General features: G+C 41.6%; 1 protein-coding gene across 6 annotated transcripts; it reads left to right on the top strand.

The window, feature by feature from the left end:
- Positions 1-2,840: 2,840 nt before the first annotated feature.
- LOC115177230 (upstream stimulatory factor 2) lies at positions 2,841-17,906 on the top strand. 6 transcript variants are annotated; one of them, XM_029737863.1, is made up of 11 exons: positions 2,841-3,274; positions 8,498-8,535; positions 8,847-8,950; positions 9,981-10,100; positions 10,304-10,451; positions 10,740-10,827; positions 12,553-12,591; positions 13,664-13,722; positions 15,505-15,599; positions 16,007-16,135; positions 16,811-17,906. In XM_029737863.1, exons 1-11 carry the CDS (start codon positions 3,234-3,236, stop codon positions 16,898-16,900), a joined length of 951 nt encoding a protein of 316 aa, XP_029593723.1. In that variant the 5' UTR covers positions 2,841-3,233; the 3' UTR covers positions 16,901-17,906. The 6 variants fall into 6 exon arrangements, with proteins under 6 accessions (XP_029593723.1, XP_029593694.1, XP_029593701.1 ...); XM_029737834.1 differs by having other exon boundaries at positions 15,505-15,611; XM_029737841.1 differs by having other exon boundaries at positions 8,844-8,950.
- The last annotated feature ends 593 nt before the right edge of the window (positions 17,907-18,499 follow it).

Genomic DNA, 18,499 nt, shown 5'->3' with positions numbered 1-18,499 from the left:
TAAATATTTTCTTAACTCTATTTCTTGAACTGCATTGTTGGTTAAGAGCTTGTATGTAAGCATTTCACGGTAAGGTCTACACCTGTGGGATTGCTCGCATATCACAAATAAAATTAGATTTGAATATATACATTTAGGTAGGGATAAAGTGACTATGCAGAGATAATACATATTGAGTAGCAGCAACTATGTAAGATTATGAAAACAAACAATGGGCCAATATGAAGTGGATAGGGTTCAATAACCCTTCATAGTAAAAAAAAATTAAAACAATTATGGGAATAGAAGTCTGGTTCAAATCAATCAAATAATTGATTAAAACACACCGTTTTGCAAAGGTCTACATTAGCCTCAACAGCACTCTGTAGGGTAGCACCATGGTGTAGCCGAAGGACAGCTAGCTTCCCTCCTCTGGGTACAGTGACTTCAATACAAAACCTAGGAGGCTCATGGTTCTCACCCCATTCCATAGATTTAGAAACAGCTATCATGACAACTTTTGGTGGACGTCTTCCAGCCTATCAGAGGTTTTGCAGCATGAACTGACATGTTGTCCACCCAATCAAAGGATCAGAGAATGAATCTAGTACTGGAAGCATTAGCAACAGCTAGCTGGGGCCAGTTGTACTGTTAGAGGGGACAGTTACATTAGGCGTTATTGTTGTCATATCGTTTTCTTCACTGCATTGCAGGCATTAGCAGGCAAAAGACCATGTTCATAATCATCATCGTTGCCACTGTCTAATAAAGGATGTAAAAAAAAAACTATAGCAAAAATGTGTTATGTAAAAATAATTTCATACTCCACATTTAGGGGGCCACAAGGGGGTCTAAAATTGTTGTCACAGGGGCACTGACCCCCCCCCCCCCCCCCCCCCAAGAACCACTAGTGGTTTAACATAGTTTAGCCTGCTGAACTGCTATGTTAGCTAGCTGGCTATGACTTTCCAACACAACACTGGAACTCTTCCAAGTCAAGGTAAGCTTTTGGTAGTACTCATTTATTGCCACAGGGGCCCACCGGTGTAACTGCTGACTGACTGACTGTACACTGTAACGTTACTGCATGATTGTAGCAGGTTTACTAACGCCTTAGTTCTATTAGCTATGCTGACTAGAACGTTGCTTTAGCTAATATGGTGACAACGATGTGGAATGTGTGTAGCGGTTTGGCTTGGAATGTTTTTTTCATCTGGTCACACAGCTAAACTGATGTGTTGTGCATTGAAGTCCACAAGGGAAGAGATGAGAGTAGAGCGCATAGATGCAAGAAGGAATAAAACGTGTTTACACCTGATCAGGGGTGTATTCATTCCGCCGATTCTGTTGAAAAAAGTTTCTTAAAATATCTGAAGGTGTCCAATAGAAACTTTCGTTTGCAACTGTTGGATTAATGATTACACCCTATATCAGCTAGATGCAGGCAAGAGTTTTCAAGGCGGTATTGAATGTCATCTTATGTTCATGTGTCATTGTCTGTCAACTCAAATTTGTCTCTCGACTTGTGTGCACCTACTTTGTAAACTTTCATTCATAGGCTAGGTTGTAGCAACCTCATGATGGGTATAGAGAAAATGTGAGTATCATGTAGTAGCCTAAACCTGTCGCTGTTACATTGAACTAGGTGAATGGAATATGATTAAGAATCATCCAAAATGCTATAATAGAAATACAAATCTTCCTCCCGCATCTTAAACGGCACTGACTGTCACTGGTCTGTCGATACTTTTAGGAACATGTTGACCAAACAATCACACATTCAGTTAAAATCATACCTGAAAATACATACTCTTTGGGGGCCTCTCAGACTTTGAGAAAACACTCTTTGGAACCAGAAGCATAATCAAGCCCATGATATACAGTATATCCTGAGGAATGGAAGAGTGAGTTGGCAATGGTATTAAAGATGTATAGAAATACCAATGGTTGCCATAAGCAGACGAAGAGAGGTCAACCCAGAATTTCAGTAACCACTGAAAGGCTCCAGGGCCTGGTTTCCAAAAGCATCTTATGGCTAAGTTCATCTTAGAACCATATGGTTCTGAGATGAACTTAGCTATAAGGTGCTTTTTGGAAACCGGGCCCAGGCCCAGAACACAGTTACTCGCACACTTTCAGCTGCTTTATCACTAGGGATCTTTGTTCTCTGGCAAACTCCTAAGACTGAGCTACTGTAGATCATATTTAGGGAAGCTGTCAAGAACATTATCATGCTCACACAATCTAAAACGTTGTATTAAATCATATCAAATATGCAACATGTTCCTTGGTTGTCAATAGAAAATATCAGTGGAAGAATCTCCTTCACATATTCTCTTAATTTAGCTATTTCAATTGAGTTATTAAATATCAACCACTGTCTCTAGGTAGACTTTGCACACGAAATGGTCAATGCACCACAAAATGGTGCGATTTGTTATCGTATACCACTTTTATTTAAAAAGTGTAGTCATGTGGTTAAAGCAAAAACCCGGATTCGATCTCAGCTCTACCTGAGTAAACCAACGTGATCAGCAGCATCATGTCACATGAGCTTGATTTGTACTCCGAACAGTTTCTAAACCATCTTTGTTGTAAATATCAGACATGAATGTAGACAGAAAAAAACAGTCAGAGGTGTATTTGTAATGTTGTGTAATGATACACATTTTGGCACGCAATGGATATAATGGAATCGAGAAGTTTGAAATGAATTTCAAACAAGGGCACATCAAATCAACATTACAGTGTAGCATACTGTACATAAAACACATTTCTACATACTCCTCTTCCAAGATCAAAAGTTGAACAAAAATAGATGCAGGGCGGGGAATTAAATTCGCTAACACCAACAGTCCACTCCATATTTTGTGAGACACGACGGACGTTGGTTTACTGCAGAGGTTTTGAGAAGATAAAAAAACCGAGCGTGAGAAAACATTTACTAAAATTACTCGACGAATTACTGTGCCATAACCTTGCAACGAAACAATTCCAACAGTCCAAGTTGCTATCCTGACGACACAGACTCAATTTAGCAGTGCAAGTGGCGCGAGTGAAACCGTGAGAACGAAAGCTTCGAGAGCGACATAAACCCCAGCCAGCGGCAGCGGTCTCCATTTTAACTTCGAGTCCGATCTATGCCTCACGTGTCTTGGACTGTCTCTCTCACATGACCCGAGTGTTTGTTCCCGTGATCAGCACTTCCATCTACGCGTCTGTGTCAGTGAATATCACATTTTATTCCAACCCTGATGGATATGCACCTCGAACAGAGTCTGGACACCGCGACAAGGTAATACAATGCCCGCCACTTCCTCTCCGTCATGTACGGACGTCTCCTCTAGCAAGCGAAGGCCTGGCCTCCATTTTCTAGAGAACAGCTTGATTATGTGTAGTATAAACTAGATATAATAAAGTGGTTTATTTTAGTAATATTTTTGCACAGTTAAGCTAGCAAATCCAATTAGGAAAGGGTTACAGTATAGCAAACGATCACAGCATTTCATGCAAACACGGTTATCTACGGTAGTGAATTTACAGTAAGTAAGTAATCTAAATCTTGCTAGTAGTAACGCTAGGCAGCTAACTAACTAAACTAACGTTAGCTAGCTAGGGCTATCAGTTTCGGTAACACTGAACTAACATTAGTTAGCTTGCTAGATAACGTTAGTTAGAGATACAAAGTTAACTTGCTAGCTTACAGCTAGAATGTAGTTGCTACATCCGTTTTTGGACTTGTAAATTAAATATGCACTATGTAGAAATCGCTCTGCCACAACACAAGCAACTACGGTGTAGAGAATCATTGTACCATCTAAACCACAGTGAAATATATTTTCCATAACCAAACACTGTATTTTCAGCTGTTTGAAGCAGGTGTACAAAAACGAAATTTAAGACCGGGAAGAATAGAAATGGCACAGAGAGAATAGATCTGCTGCTTCATAGACTTGCTTTCAATGAGAGTGACACATCTATAATGTCCAATTCTATGTGAATTTGGTCAGGTCATATAAGGAAATCGGTCAATTTAAATACATTCATTAGACCCTAATCTATGGATTTCACATGATTGGGAATACAGATATGCATCTGTTGGTCACGGATACCTTAAGGTATGGGTGTGGATCAGAACCAGTCAGTACCTTCTCTCGCACCACTTCAATGGCTGTGCGAAGTTCCTGGATATTGGTGGGAACTGGAACACGCTGTCGTACACGTCGATCCAGAGCATCCCAAACATGCTTAATGGGTGACATGTTTGAGTATGCAAGCCAGGGAAGAACTGGGACATTTTCAGCTTCCAGGAAGCAAAGGGTGGCTACTTTGAAGAATCTCAAATATAAAATATATTTTGATTTATTTAACACTTTTTGGGGGGGGGGGGGGGGTTACTACTACATTCCATAGTTTTATTTTCACAGTTATTTTACAATATAGAAAATAGTACAAATAAAGAAACCCTGGAATGAGTAGGTGTGTCCAAACCTTTGACTGGTACAGCGTGGTGTGTGTGTATATATACATATTTAAAAAATGCATATAATATGTTAATGTTTTCTGTTAAAATCATAAAATTCCACGTCAATTCACGATGCAGAATAATGATCATGTGACGTAGCCTATGTATGACCGCTACGGCCAGGTAATGAAGCTATAGCTACCGCAACCCTTTACAGGCATAGAACTCAGTTACAGTAGCGTGTCGATAGCAACAATGTACTTTTTAGAGAATAAAAAAAAGTGACGCATCAGAAGCGTCTGTAGGCCTACCATTTCAGACAGTAGAATTCTGCTCCGGCATAGAATTATCTGTATTTTTACCCTGACAACAATCATCTTTTCTGATTTAATGTACTGATGTTTGTTATGGTAGGGTAGCTAGATGTGTTTTCTTTCTACTAAATGTCTTGGTAAGCCACGGCATTTAACAAACATTAAAGTACTTTTTTTTAGGAGAGTGTGGTCTATATTATTTGATTGACAGTTCTGGTCGCCTAGTGATGGACGTTAGTCCCGCTTCATATCGCCAGAGAAGGTTTTGTGTCAACATTTTAATAAGCCATAGTGTAAGCCTACCCTAAAAGACAGACAAACAGCCGAGGCGCTTTCAAGTGTAATTGATACAGGCTAGGCTATTCTACATGCAACAGACCGAAGACTGACCACACGCTTGCATCATTAGCCATGAGAAAGCGCAGGCAGGGCAGCGCCCAAGAGAGGATGGGGCAGGCAGAACCGTGCCTATGTGATCTCTTGGTATTCTGCATCTCGCAATGTCTTGTCTTGCATGCCTCGCATATTCACTAAAATAGCCTAAAGTTTGCCTCTTCCTCCCTGTTTTTATTTAAATTACACAACTTTCCCCAGGCCTTTTATTGTCTCTTGTCTAGTTGGGCTATAACAGGGAAAATAATGTTTTGTGATAACTGCCCTGTGATTTTAATTATGTGGAGGGGGGAAAAAACCGTTTTTCGGTTAGGGATGTTTAATGTTAATGATCCCAACTTCATGTAAACATTTTAACGTTTAAACATTCACACCTAATATATGAGTATACGCTTGCTCTGACAGCTATGATCCCATATTGATGTCACTTGTTAAATCCACTTTAATCAGTGTAGATGAAGGGGAGGAGACCGGTTAAAGAAGGATTTTTAAGCTTTAATACAATTGAGACAAGGATTGTGTATGTTTGCCATTCAGAGGATGAATGAGCAAGACAAGATTTAAGTGCCTTTGAACGGGGTATAGTAGTAGGTGCCAGGCACACTGGTTTGTGTCAAGAACTGCAACACTGCTGGATTTTTCCATGCTAAACAGTTTCCCGTAGTAATAAAGAATGGTCCACCACCCAAAGGACATCTAGCCAACTTGACTCAACTGTGGGAAGCATTGGAGTCAACATGGGCCAACATCCCTGTGGAATACTTTTGACACCTTAGGTGTTCCTAATGTTTGGTGTACTCTGTGTGTGTGTGTGTGTGTGTTTTGTTTTTTTTTATCATATTTTTTTGCAGCAGTGGCAAGAATGTAGCAGTAGTTGGCCACCACTGCTAATTTAATAGAGGAAAACACTGCCCATTGATTCTTGAAGAATTAAACATGCTAAATTTAGAATATCTCATCCATGTGGAAGCTAGGTGAATTGCAACAACACTTTGAATATAAACAACTCTCCCCCTTCCCTGCATTACATTTTCCCACAATTATGTGAGGAGGTTAATGATGTCCCAAGGATCCCAGATATCATACTGTAGACCATGGTGGTTACCTCCTCAAGGATTCAAGATTGCATAGATGATGATGGAGACTATTTTACTTTGTTAAGTCCACCAACTTCAAACAGCCATGTTTTTTTGTTATTGAAAATATATTGTCCTGCAATTTAGATGATTCCCTACAAAATGATTCCCTACACTATTCAAATTGAATTTTAGCAACCAGGAAATGACAGAGCAATCTCTACATCGGCCCCATGACCCAGTCTGCCGTTGTTCGTTGTGCTTGAGGAGGCGATGACCATGCCTTTTAATGACGCCGATGTAAGGGAGGGAGCAGTGGTGTAAAAATACTTCTTATTTTGTTAATGATGTGAGTGTTGGAATATGCCCCTGGCTATCCATAAATAAATAAAACAATAAAATGAGGCCGTCTGGTTTAGAGGTCGACCGATTATGATTTTTCAACACCGATACCGATTATTGGTGGACCAAAAAAAGCCTATACTGATTAGTCGGCCGATTTATTAAAATGTCAATTACAACAATACTGAATGAACAATGAACACTTTATTTTAACTTAATATAATACATAAATAACATCTATTTAGTCTCAAATAAATAATGAAGCATGTTCATTTGGTTTAAATAATGCAAAAACACAGTGTTGGAGAAGGTAAAAGTGCAATATGTGCCATGTAAAAAAGCTAACGTTTAAGTTCCTTGCTCAGAACATGAGAACATATGAAAGCTGGTGGTTCAATATTCCCAGTTCTTCAATATTCCCAGTTAAGAAGTGTTAGGTTGTAGTTATTATAGGAATTATGACGCATTGACTATTTCTCTCTATACCATTTGTATTTCATATACCTTTGACTATTGGATGTTCTTATAGGCATTTTAGGATTGCCAGCCTAATCTCGGGAGTTGAAAGGCTTGAAGTCATAAACAGCGCTGTGATTCAAGCATTGTTAAGAGCTGCTGGCAAACGCAGTAAAGTGCTGTTTGAATGAATGCTTACGAGCCTGCTGCTGCCTACCACTGCTCAGTCAGACTGCTATATCAAATCATAGACTTAATTCAAATATAATAAGCACAGAAATACGAGCCTTTGGTCATTAATGTGGTCAAATTCCGGAAACTATCATTTCGAAAACAAAACATTTATTCTTTCAGTGAAATACGGAACCGTTACGTATTTTATCTAACAGGTGTGCATCCCTAAGTCTAAATATTGCTGTTACATTGCACAACCTTCAATGTTATGTCATAATTATGTAAAATTATGGCAAATTAATTACGGCCACACAGTTAGCAACGAGCCAGGCGGCCCAAGCTGTTGCATATACCCTGACTCTGCTTGCACTGAACGCAAGAGAAGGGACACAATTTCCCTAGTTAATATTGCCTGCTAACATGAATTTCTTTTAACTAAATATGCAGGTTAAAAACAATATACCTCTGTGTATTGATTTTAAGAAAGGCATTGATGTTTATGGTTAGTTGCACAAATGTAACATTTGTGCTTTTTTTCGCGAATGCGCTTTTGTTAAATCATCACCCGTTTGGCGAAGTTGAAGTAGGCTGTGATTCAAAAATAAATTAACAGGCACCGCATTGCTTATATGCAACACAGGACAAGCTAGTTAACCTAGTAATATTGTCAACCATGTGTAGTTAACTAGTGCTTATGTGAAGATTGATTTTTTTTTTTTTAATAAGATAAGTTTAATACTAGCTAGCAACTTACCATGGCTCCTTGCAGCCACAAGGTCCTTTTGTCGCTGCACTCGCGTAACAGGTGGTCAGCCTGTCACGCAGTTTCCTCGTGGATTGCAATGTAATCGGCCACAATCGGCGCCCAAAAGGCAGATTTACCGATTTGTTATGAAAACCTGAAATCGGCCTTAATTAATCGGCCATGCCGATTTTTAAATCGGTCGACCTCCAGTCTGGTTTGCTTAATATAAGGAATTTGAAATGATTTGTTCTTTCACTTTTATTTTTTATACTTAAGTATATTTTAGCAATTATATTTACTTTTGAAACTAAAGTATATTTAAAACCAAATACTTTGACTTTTACTCTAGTGTTTTACTGGATGACTTTTACTTGAGTCATTTTCTATTACGGTATATTTACTGTATGACCAATAGGGTACTTTTTCTGCCACTGCTGGCAATTAGCCAGGTCACTAACATTTGTACTCCACTGCCATCCCCTACTCTGTTAACCTTGTCTGCTAGACCTTGCTTGCCTATATTTAGGATTGTTCCTTGTTTATGTCTTCCTAGTCACGAAAAACAAGAGGAGGAGGTCGTCCAATTAGAAGGTAAGAATTTATGTTGGGATGTATGTGTTTCGCATGCATGTGTGCCATTGTGCGTAACTTCACCATTCTGACTCTTTAACACATTTCAAAGTACTGACATTTCAGACGTCCTCTTAAAAAACCTGCTTCTTTAAAAACCGACCAAAGAACAGACCAAAAACACATGCTTAAGTGTCAAATAGTTCTAGGCCTAGCTTTTTTTGCAATAATGCTCCTTGCCTTACTAATTTCTCATCAATGGATATCTGAGTGTTATTTTTCTTTTCCATCCTTCTATCGATCCTCTCATTCCACTGTCCTTCTCTCAGGAGACGGGGAAGGGGAGCAGACTGCTGTTACCATAGGCAGTATTCAGCAGGCCCAGGCATTCGCGGACCACAACATTCAGTACCAGTTCCGCTCTGAGGGTGGTCAGGTGGGTGTCCCGTGAACAGCGTTTTGCTGATTTTAGAAACATTTAACTAGCTGAATTCACATAGGTTTGTTTTTGCTGTATGAGGTCAGTTTACTGCATCACTCACTCACACTAGAACAGGGATGGGAAACTCCGGTCCCCAGGGGCCAGAGTGGTGTCATACTTTCCCCCCCATCCATAGCAAACACAGCTGATTTTAACAAATTGCATTCTCAACTGTAGATCACGATTAGTTGATTATTGGAGTCTGGTGTGTTAGCTGGGGCTGGACACCCAATCAGGCCCCAGAGGACTGGTGTTGTCCATCCCTCCACTAGAGAATCAACCGTATTACACAATGGAAAACCCTGAATAACCCTGTAATTCAACACTAGCCTCTCAGTTGAATTGAGAGCCTTGTGTGCGTTCGCTCTGAACCCAGACAATAGAACCGGCCAGGACACTGATATAGGCCTACAGGTTTGGATGTCAAATTGGTTCGTTAATTGTGGATGTTTACGTCTACGCTTTTGTGGATTGTCACAGTAAATGTTATATCTTCACATAAACCAATTCTTTGGGGGGGTGAAGGATGAAGCTAGTTAAAGCTGTTCCTTTCGCTGCTCATTTGGAGTAAACAGAGATGGTGCGAGTGATCATGTGATTCCAATCCCCTTCCTGGATTGGCATGCGGCTGGTGTCACATGTTAGTCAGGAGGCGAGTCATGCGATGAAGGGGTACAAATACTGATTATTTTGAAACGAACACGTGTTTTTCTGGATCTGGCTGTTTTTATATTGAATTAGGCACATTCTGCCATATAAGCATACGTTGAGTGTGTAGATCACTTATAGGCCTAGCGGTATCATTCAATGTGCAAGGGCTTAAATACTATAGCCTAGGGTGTGAACATCAGTATGAGGTCAACAACCTGCAAGTACTGAAAACACAGTGACATTAAAATGACCGTGGTCAGGCTAGAAGGCATCCCAAGCTCTTTGTTGTAGAATTAATGACTCTGGTTTCTTTCTGTCTCCCTCTCTTCCTCAGGTGACTTACCGCGTTGTCCAGGTAACTGACCAGCAGCTGGAGGGGAGAGATGACGGGGGAGGGCCGGTTAGCGTGGTCTCCACGGCCGCCTTCCCCGGCGCTCCTCAAGCAGTGGCCCAGGTAGGTACCAGGAACCGAGGCCATTACTGTCACCCCTTACAATAACACAGTTCCCTAATGACTAAGGAGCCTGACATACTTTAGTGTGTCAAGCTATTGATCGTTATACAAGTTATATCTCACTTGTTGTAGTTGATTATTATCAAGTAATATCCGTGTTGTCAGTAGGGCTTGCTAACCCTTCCCACCTTGTCCCCTGTCAGGCTGTGATCCAGAACCCTTTCAGTAATGGGGGTAGCCCCGTGGGAGAGACGCTGGGAGGGGAGACGCGCTTCGCCTACTTCCCAGCTACGGCTGTGAGCGACGGCACTGTGTCTGTGCAGACCACTTCCGACCCCACACAGGCCGGAGGTGAGTCAGCTCTACCTCTACTTCTAACGCTAGGCTAGCAGTCCTCTGAGGGCAAAATACTGTCCCTCGCTTTTGGTTCAAGTCCAACCAAACAGACATAAAGAAGAATGACCACTTATCAAATGGACATTTTGAGTATCATGACCCGGTGCTGGCTGAGAGAGATTAACTGTTCATCCCCTCAGCCATAAGGTTTGTCTCAGTGCTAGAGTCCAGTGTCACTCAGCAAATTCTGCCTTAAGACTTTGTCACTGAGGTCTCCAACCTGCCCCATCTCTTCTCCCACAGGTCAGTTCTACGTGATGATGACCCCTCCTGACGTCTTGCAGACAGGCACACAGCGAACCATAGCCCCGCGCACACACCCCTACCCTGAGTGAGTATCAACCACACTGCTTCTTCCTCCTATGTCCCTCATTTTAGGGGGACTCTGAAAGGAGAGCCCATGCACACAGCAGTCTGAGCCACTCCAGATGTTAAGCAGTCAAAAACCTACCTACGCAGTCCTTACGTTCATCTTCCACAAGCATGTCAGACCTGTTTTGCAAGTAGGACCTAGCCTATACGTCTAGGTGTTATGCGATAATTTCAACCTTTCATCAATAATGACCTATTAAGAAGTAATTTGACTGGATTTTTCTAGAGCATCTAAGAGTTGGTTTAATTTGAGTCTGCGATGTATCAGTTAGACTGGAAAACTAAAAGTCAATGATATTAACTATTGAAAAAATAGTATATTGACTATTCTCTCCAAAAACTGAAAGTAAAGTTGCACTGCACCCCCCTATTTACTTTCACAGAGATGTGGGTTGATTAAGAGCGTGACTTGGACCTGGGTCAGACAGCACTGCGTGTGTGTGTGTGTGTGTGTGTGTGTGGTTTTCTTGAACACTCAGCTGTTCTCGTGGGATGGATGATGTCATCACAGGGTTGTTGTGTCCCTGTCCTTGTTGCCCTGGTTTCCCTCTTCCTTGTCTACTTCCTCCTCGTTTGTTTATCTCTTTCAATCATCATTATCATGTGATTAAGCTATTTCCCTCAAACCACTCTGAATGAGTAACACTGAATCAAAAGCAAACTGTTAAATCTGGTTAATCCATTCTGGAAATCAAAATAATCTCTCATGCCAAATGGATGATTAATGATATGTGTGTCAGTGAATTAATTTGACATTAGTGTTCTGGTTAATTTAGGAAATGAATTTAAATGTGCTTATTATTTTTCAATGAAGACATACTGCATGCCCAGAGCCAAGGGGTGTGAGTAAATTGTAAATATGCCCATAAACTAAACATATAATCTAGAAGGGGGGAGTGCCAGGCAAGTGTTTGAATATAAAACAAAGAGTTGTGTGTTTTGTTATGAGATTCTGTTTCAAGGGATCTGCACATAAGGGAAATGGTTTGGAAGAATAGGTCAAAGTGCTTTTTTTTAATTTGACATAATGCCGTGCTTGTTTTGCCATCCAGAACGAACGCATGATCCTCTGAAATGTAATTTGTGTTGGACTGAGTGGATATCCCTTGCCTTGCAATTTCCCTGCCTGTATGTGATGAACTCTTATTCTCAGGCCTGTAGAACAACATGGAGATTTTGTGCCTCTTATACTCTGAAAAATCCATTTTACAATATAGCTTTAGGTAAAGGGGATGGCCATCAATTTGCACACAGTAAGGTGTTGGGCTATGGGTTTGTTATTAGGACTGATCTTGACTCTTCAAGTTCTTTAGGCTGCTTGGGGCTTTTGTGTGGGATGTTCGTACAAGACTATCCCAGTTGTATTTCTAGTGTCGGGCTGCAGTGATTTCCCCAGGTCTCCTTAGCTACCAGTAAAGTTTTTATCTACTTCACTGTTAAATATACAGTCTAAAAGGGCTGAATACCACTGCAGTGTGTGCTGTTGTCTAGGGAGGACTTGTTTTTCTGTGGTTTGCCATTCTATTCCTCCTTTCCATGTGTTTTTCTTGTGTGTGATTAATTTGTGTATTTTTATTTATTCTTACATCAACAACGCATAAACTAATCCATGACTGAACATATTTGATCTGTGCAAATAAGTGAAATTAAATGAAAACTTCCACCGCTTACCTGCCGTTCGCAGAGACGAAACCGAGATGCTGCAACATGACGGTTTAAACTGGTGAGGACAACTTCCACATCCCCCCCTCCCACTGTAACCAATCAAATTAGGCCTAGATCATATACCACAAAGAAGAAGGAGCAATCATACCACCTCCCTATTCCCCCTTCATTCCCTCTAGTACAATTCCCTGGTGATTATGTTAGACCCTTGATGTGATTGAGGTACATTTAGCATTGGGAAATGTGTGTGTACTCTTTGATGGTAGTCCTGATGCAGTATTGCCATGAGTTGTTGTTCAGTTCTGCAAGACCTTGAAGAGCTAGTTTAAAGTAAAAACAGCCCACTTTGTTTTAGCTTGCTTTTAATTGCTTTTACTCATTAGATGCGAAAAAAGGTAAGTGCACTGTGTGAACACCAACTGTTTTGGTTTAATTTATGACACAATTCATTAGACGGATTAAAGCTTTGTCAAAGTAAGTGCTGTTGAATTGTATTAGTTTACTGCCACGGCCCTGCGCATCTCGTCCCCAGTGCCTTCATGAGCTCATCTGGCTGTCACGTATGGGGAACTTAATTAAAGAATACCTCGGGGAAGACACACACACACACACACACACAGGAAAAACAGTTGTCATTAGCCGTACTCTGGACACCAATGCGACAACATCGCAATTTAGGATTATAATGATGCCCGCGCCTTAGACTCCCTGGGGTACAGCGGGGAAGGGCACGTACACCTCCAAGAAAGCTGCCTGTCCAGACGGCCGTCAGACAATCAGTAATTCCAGTCACTGCGTCTCGCTGTCAGCACCAAGGTGGTGTTATTGCCTCATATACTGGCCCATACGGCTGCTTCAGATCAGCACGGCTGCCCAAGGCAGTGCAGGGCGGCCCCCCCTGCATATTACTGCTCTGGTGCCTGAGTGGTGTGTAATTGTAAAAGGGTCAGGTGCTTTGAGATAGTGGTTCTGGTGGGGGATTTCTGCACTAGATTAGTTGCGTGGTGCGCTGTAGTCTAAAGAATATTTTTCTTTTAGTCTGAAGAGTTCCACCTGTTTTGTACGGAGGTGGCCTGAGGACTCCCGGGTTTTGAAAATGGGTGAAGTGTGCCATTTGTTTTTGTCTGTAGGAAAATGGATGGCCCACGGACACCCAGAGATGAGAGGAGGAGAGCTCAACACAATGAAGGTGAGCAATGTTCTCCCAGAGCCAATCTTTTTTTTTTAACCTTTTTATTTAATTAGGCAAGTCAATTAAGAACAAATTCTTATTTTCAATGACAGCCTAGGAACAGTGGGTTAACTGCCTTGTTCAGGGGCAGAGCAACAGATTTTTACCTTGTCAGCTTGGGGATTCGATCTTGCAACCTTTCAGTTACTATTCCAACGCTCTAACCACTAGGCTACCTGCCGCACCAAGCTATCTTAACCATGCAACTCTGTGCTTTACTTCTACATTCCAAGATACACTACATGGCAAAAGTATATGGTACTTTTGTATACATTCTAAAAAAAATGGACATTAATATTGAGTTGCCCCCCCCCCTTTCCTACTATAACAGCCTCCAATCTTCTGGGAAGGCTTTCCACTAGATGTCGGAACATTGCTGCAGGGACTTACTTCCATTCAGCCACGAGCATTAGTGATGTTGGGCAACTAGGCCTGGGTCGCAGTCGGCGTTCCAATTAATCGGAAAGGTGTTAGATGGGGTTGAGGTCAGGGCTCTGTGCAGGCTGGTCAAGTTCTTCCACACCGATCTTGACAAACCACTTCTGTATGGACTTTGCATTGTGCACTAATTGTCATGCTGAAACAGGAAAGGGCCTTCCCCAAACTGTTGCCATAAAGTTAGAATGTAATTTTATGCTGTAGCGTTAAGATTTCCATTCACTGGAACTAAGGGGCCTAGCCCGAACCATGAAAAACAGGCCCAGACCATTATACCTCCTCCTCCAAACTTTAAGGTTGGCACTGTGCATTTGGGCAGGTGGCGTTCTCCTGGCTTCCGCCAAACCCAGATTAGACCGTCGGACTGCCAGATGGTGACGCGTGATTCATCACTCCAGAGAACACGTTTCAACTTCTCCAGTGTCCAATGGCGGCGAGCTTTACACCACTCCAGCTGACGCTTGGCATTGCTCATGGTGATCTTAGGCTTGTGTGCGGCTGCTCGGCCATGGAAACCCATTTCATGAAGCTCCCGATGAACAGTTCTTGTGCTGACGTTGCTTCCAGAGACAGTTTGGAACTCTAGTGAGTGTTGCAACCGAGGACAGACAATTTTTACACGCTTCAGCACTCGGCGGTCCCGTTCTGTGAGCTTGTGTGGCCTACCACTTCACGGCTGAGCCGTTGTTGCTCCTAGACGTTTCCACTTCACAATAACAGCACTTACAGTTGACCGGGCAGCTCTAGCAAGGCAGAAATTTGATGAACTGACTTGTTGGGAAGGTGCCACGTTGAAAGTCACTGAGCTCTTCAGTACAAGCCATTCTACTGCCAATGCTTGTCTATGGAGATTGCATGGCCGTGTGCTTGATTTTTTTTTTATACACCTGTCAGCAACGGGTCTGGGTGAAATAGTTGAATCTACTTATTTGAAGCGGTGTCCACATACTTTTGGCCATGTAGTGTATGCAATATCTTGTTGAATTTCTTTTTAAATGAGTTGCACCTTGCAATGTTTTTGTTTGTTGAAGCCAAAGCCACATTAAGTGGACAATAGATATTGTTTCTATTTCTATCCCGAAGACTCTTCTCAAGTGGAGGCACTTTTTGGAATTTCATTTTGTATCTCAACCAACCACTAGATGCTGCTGTTGAACTGTCGGTTGTTCCCACAATGTCACATGTCTAGCTAAGTGACTATTCAAGGCATACAGAGAAAAATATCCATGTAGACACTAACCACTCCCCATATGTATCCCTATTGTTCCTCTTTCTCTGAGCCTGTTCTGTGTGTCTTAACAGTTGAGAGGCGGCGGAGAGACAAGATCAACAATTGGATCGTCACGCTTTCCAAAATCATCCCCGACTGCAACATAGACAGCACCAAGACGGGGGCTGTAAGTCACTCTGTAAGGCACTCTCAGCAGCTTTGACGTGTGTGTGTGTGTGTGTGTGTGTACACATTTTAATATACTTGTGAGTACCAGAAGTCCTCACAAGAATGGTAAACCGACTTAAATTCAGAGCGGTGAGGACATATTGCCGGTCCTCCCTTTTATAAAGGCTATATTAAGCTTAGGGGTTAGGTTAATTTTTAGGGTAAAGGTTAGGCTTAGGGAAAATACGATTTTTGAATTGGAATCAATTGTGTGGGGGGGTGTTTGCATTCATTTAGACGTGTGTGTGCATGCACAAGTATTAGTATTTTATTAGGATCCCCAATAGCTGTTGCAAAAGCAGCGGCTACTCTTCCTGTCGTCCACACGGCGGGATGTCTTAATGAACTCCTCTCTCCTTCCCCCAGAGTAAAGGGGGCATCCTGTCTAAGGCGTGTGACTACATCCGAGAGCTCCGTCAGAATAACCAGAGGCTCCTGGACGGTGTCAAAGAGGTGGAGAGAGTACAGGTGGACAACGAGCTCTGCAGACAGCAGGTAAAACAGCCTAGACAGAAGGCTATCACAAAGAATCAGAGGCCTAGCCTGGACCCGGATCTGTTTGTGCCGTCTTGCCAACTTCTATGGTCATTGTCGGGCACAACATTGGAGTTGGCAAGACCGCACAAACCGATTTTTGGGACCCGGCTATCACATAGCATCACATTCCTGCGAACAGAAAGGGTTAATGTTCAAACAAATGTAGGCGCTTGATTACGTTTAACGGTCATTTTACGTCTGACGACCGAAGTGCCGTTTTTACTTCAAAATGAAGTTATAGCATATATTTGCATGGAGAGTGTTTTGCCTTTTCATTCCTTACTGAATCCCAAAGCACTGTTCTTCATGTCCTCATTCTAATGCTCAGAAGTGAAGTCTCCAGTCCTGTGGGGGAGAGAGAGGCAGTGAGTGTGTGTGATAGCCCAGAGGAGAAACTGGGATGATAGGACAGTACCTTGAGATTTAAAACAGATGGATGTTGTGGCCAGAGTTGTCTAAAACTTTTGTTGGAAAGTGTATACAACAGACATTTCTGTCTAGAATCATTGAAAGAACAATTGAGGCCTAGAAGTTGACGTTGTATTTTGCTAAGTTGCTGCTAATTTATTGATTACATTGAGGACACCCATTTGTTGTTCATCGGCGGACATTGTTTGTTGTTGTTTGTCTCAGATCGAGGAGCTGAAGAATGAGAATGCCCTTCTCCGAGCGCAGCTCCAGCAGCACGGCATTGAAAGTGTGGGCGAGACGCCGCCACAATGAACAAGGGAGACTGAGAGAGCAGGATGGGTAGAAGGAATAGGAGGACGAGGCAGACTGGAGATGACGCGTAGGAGCAGAACAAAACGAGCGACTGACGAATCACTCTTTTTCACAGTCGCAGACAGTTAGACAGTCTTCCCTGGCTGCATCCGAGACTCTTGGCAGGCTCCTGCTGCTTTGTTGGCTGCACTTGACTGATCCAGGATCAGTCGAAATGACAAAAGAAGCCACCATGTAGACCATAGACATGTCTCAGAGAGAGAAGAGGTCACAACCACCAGAGAAACCCTCTACTAGCCCAGAGAAACCCACTGCACAACTCCTCCCTCCCTTTCAATATTTATTTAGTTCTTCACCTGTGGACTGTGACGTTGGATATTTTGTTGTTGAGTTGTTCTTTTCCCATTCTCTTCAGTCATGTTTTATTTTAGTCTGTATTTGTGGTTGAGGGTCATATTACAATTTTGTTACGTTAGCAGTTTTTAATTTATTAGTTTGTGTATTGTTAAAAATATGCCCAGAAAGACTCATTTAGAAAAGCTCATATATCCTAGAGGAATAGATGATGTATGAGTGAGTGGTAGGCTACCAGCCAGTAGAACAGAAACACGATACAAATAAACCGCTGCATTGCAGAACTATGTGAAAGAATGCCTTGATAGTTGGCAATATTATTAGGCGTTTTTCAAAGTGACTCCGATATACAGTGAGCTCAAAGTATTGGGACAGTGACACATTTTTAGTTTTGGCTCTGTACTCCAGCACTTTGAAATTATATAATGACTATGAGGTTAAAGTGCACACTGTCAGCTTTAGTTTTGGGGTATTTTCATCCATATCGGGTGAACCGTTTAGAAATTACATCACCTTTTGTACATTGTCCCAACTATTTTAGGGGATCAGAAGTATTTGGATGAATTCACTTGTGTAGTAAAGTAGTCAAAAGTTGAGTATTTGGTCCCATATTGCTTGCATGCAATGATTATATAAAGCTTGTGACTACAAACTTGTTGGATGCATTTCCTGTTTGTTTTGATTGATTTCTATTGGGCACAAAATAATCTGAAACGATGGTAAATAATGCACTGTCATTTTGGAGCCCCTTTTATTGTACATTAGTTTCTAAACACTTCTACATTTAATGTGGATGCTACCATGATTATGGATAATCCTGAATGAATCGTGAATAATGATGAAAGTTAGACGCACAAATATCATACCTCCAAGACATGCTAACCTCTCACCATTACGATAACGGGAGGTTAGCATATTTGGGGGGGGGTATGATGTTTATGCCTCTAACTTTCTCACTCGTCATTGTTCTCGATTCATTCAGGACTGTCCGTAATCATCAAACACAAGCAAACAAACAGCAAATGCATCTAAGAAGTTTGTAGAGTCACAAGCTTGATGTAATCATTGCGTGCTAGGAATGTGGGACCAAATACTTAACCTTTGAGTACTTTACAGCACTTTTAAAAAAAAAATATATATATATATATATATATCTAATTTTTTTTTTTTTTTTTACATAGTTCTCCCCTGATTTTTTTTTTTTAGGGGACCAAAAGTATTGTGACATTCATTTATGTGTATTAA

The sequence above is a fragment of the Salmo trutta genome, chromosome 3 (assembly GCF_901001165.1).
Source record: "Salmo trutta chromosome 3, fSalTru1.1, whole genome shotgun sequence".
Taxonomy (NCBI): Eukaryota; Metazoa; Chordata; class Actinopteri; order Salmoniformes; family Salmonidae; genus Salmo; species Salmo trutta.
The sequence above is the reverse complement of the archived record's forward strand: the minus strand, read 5'-3'. Positions and strand labels throughout refer to the sequence as shown.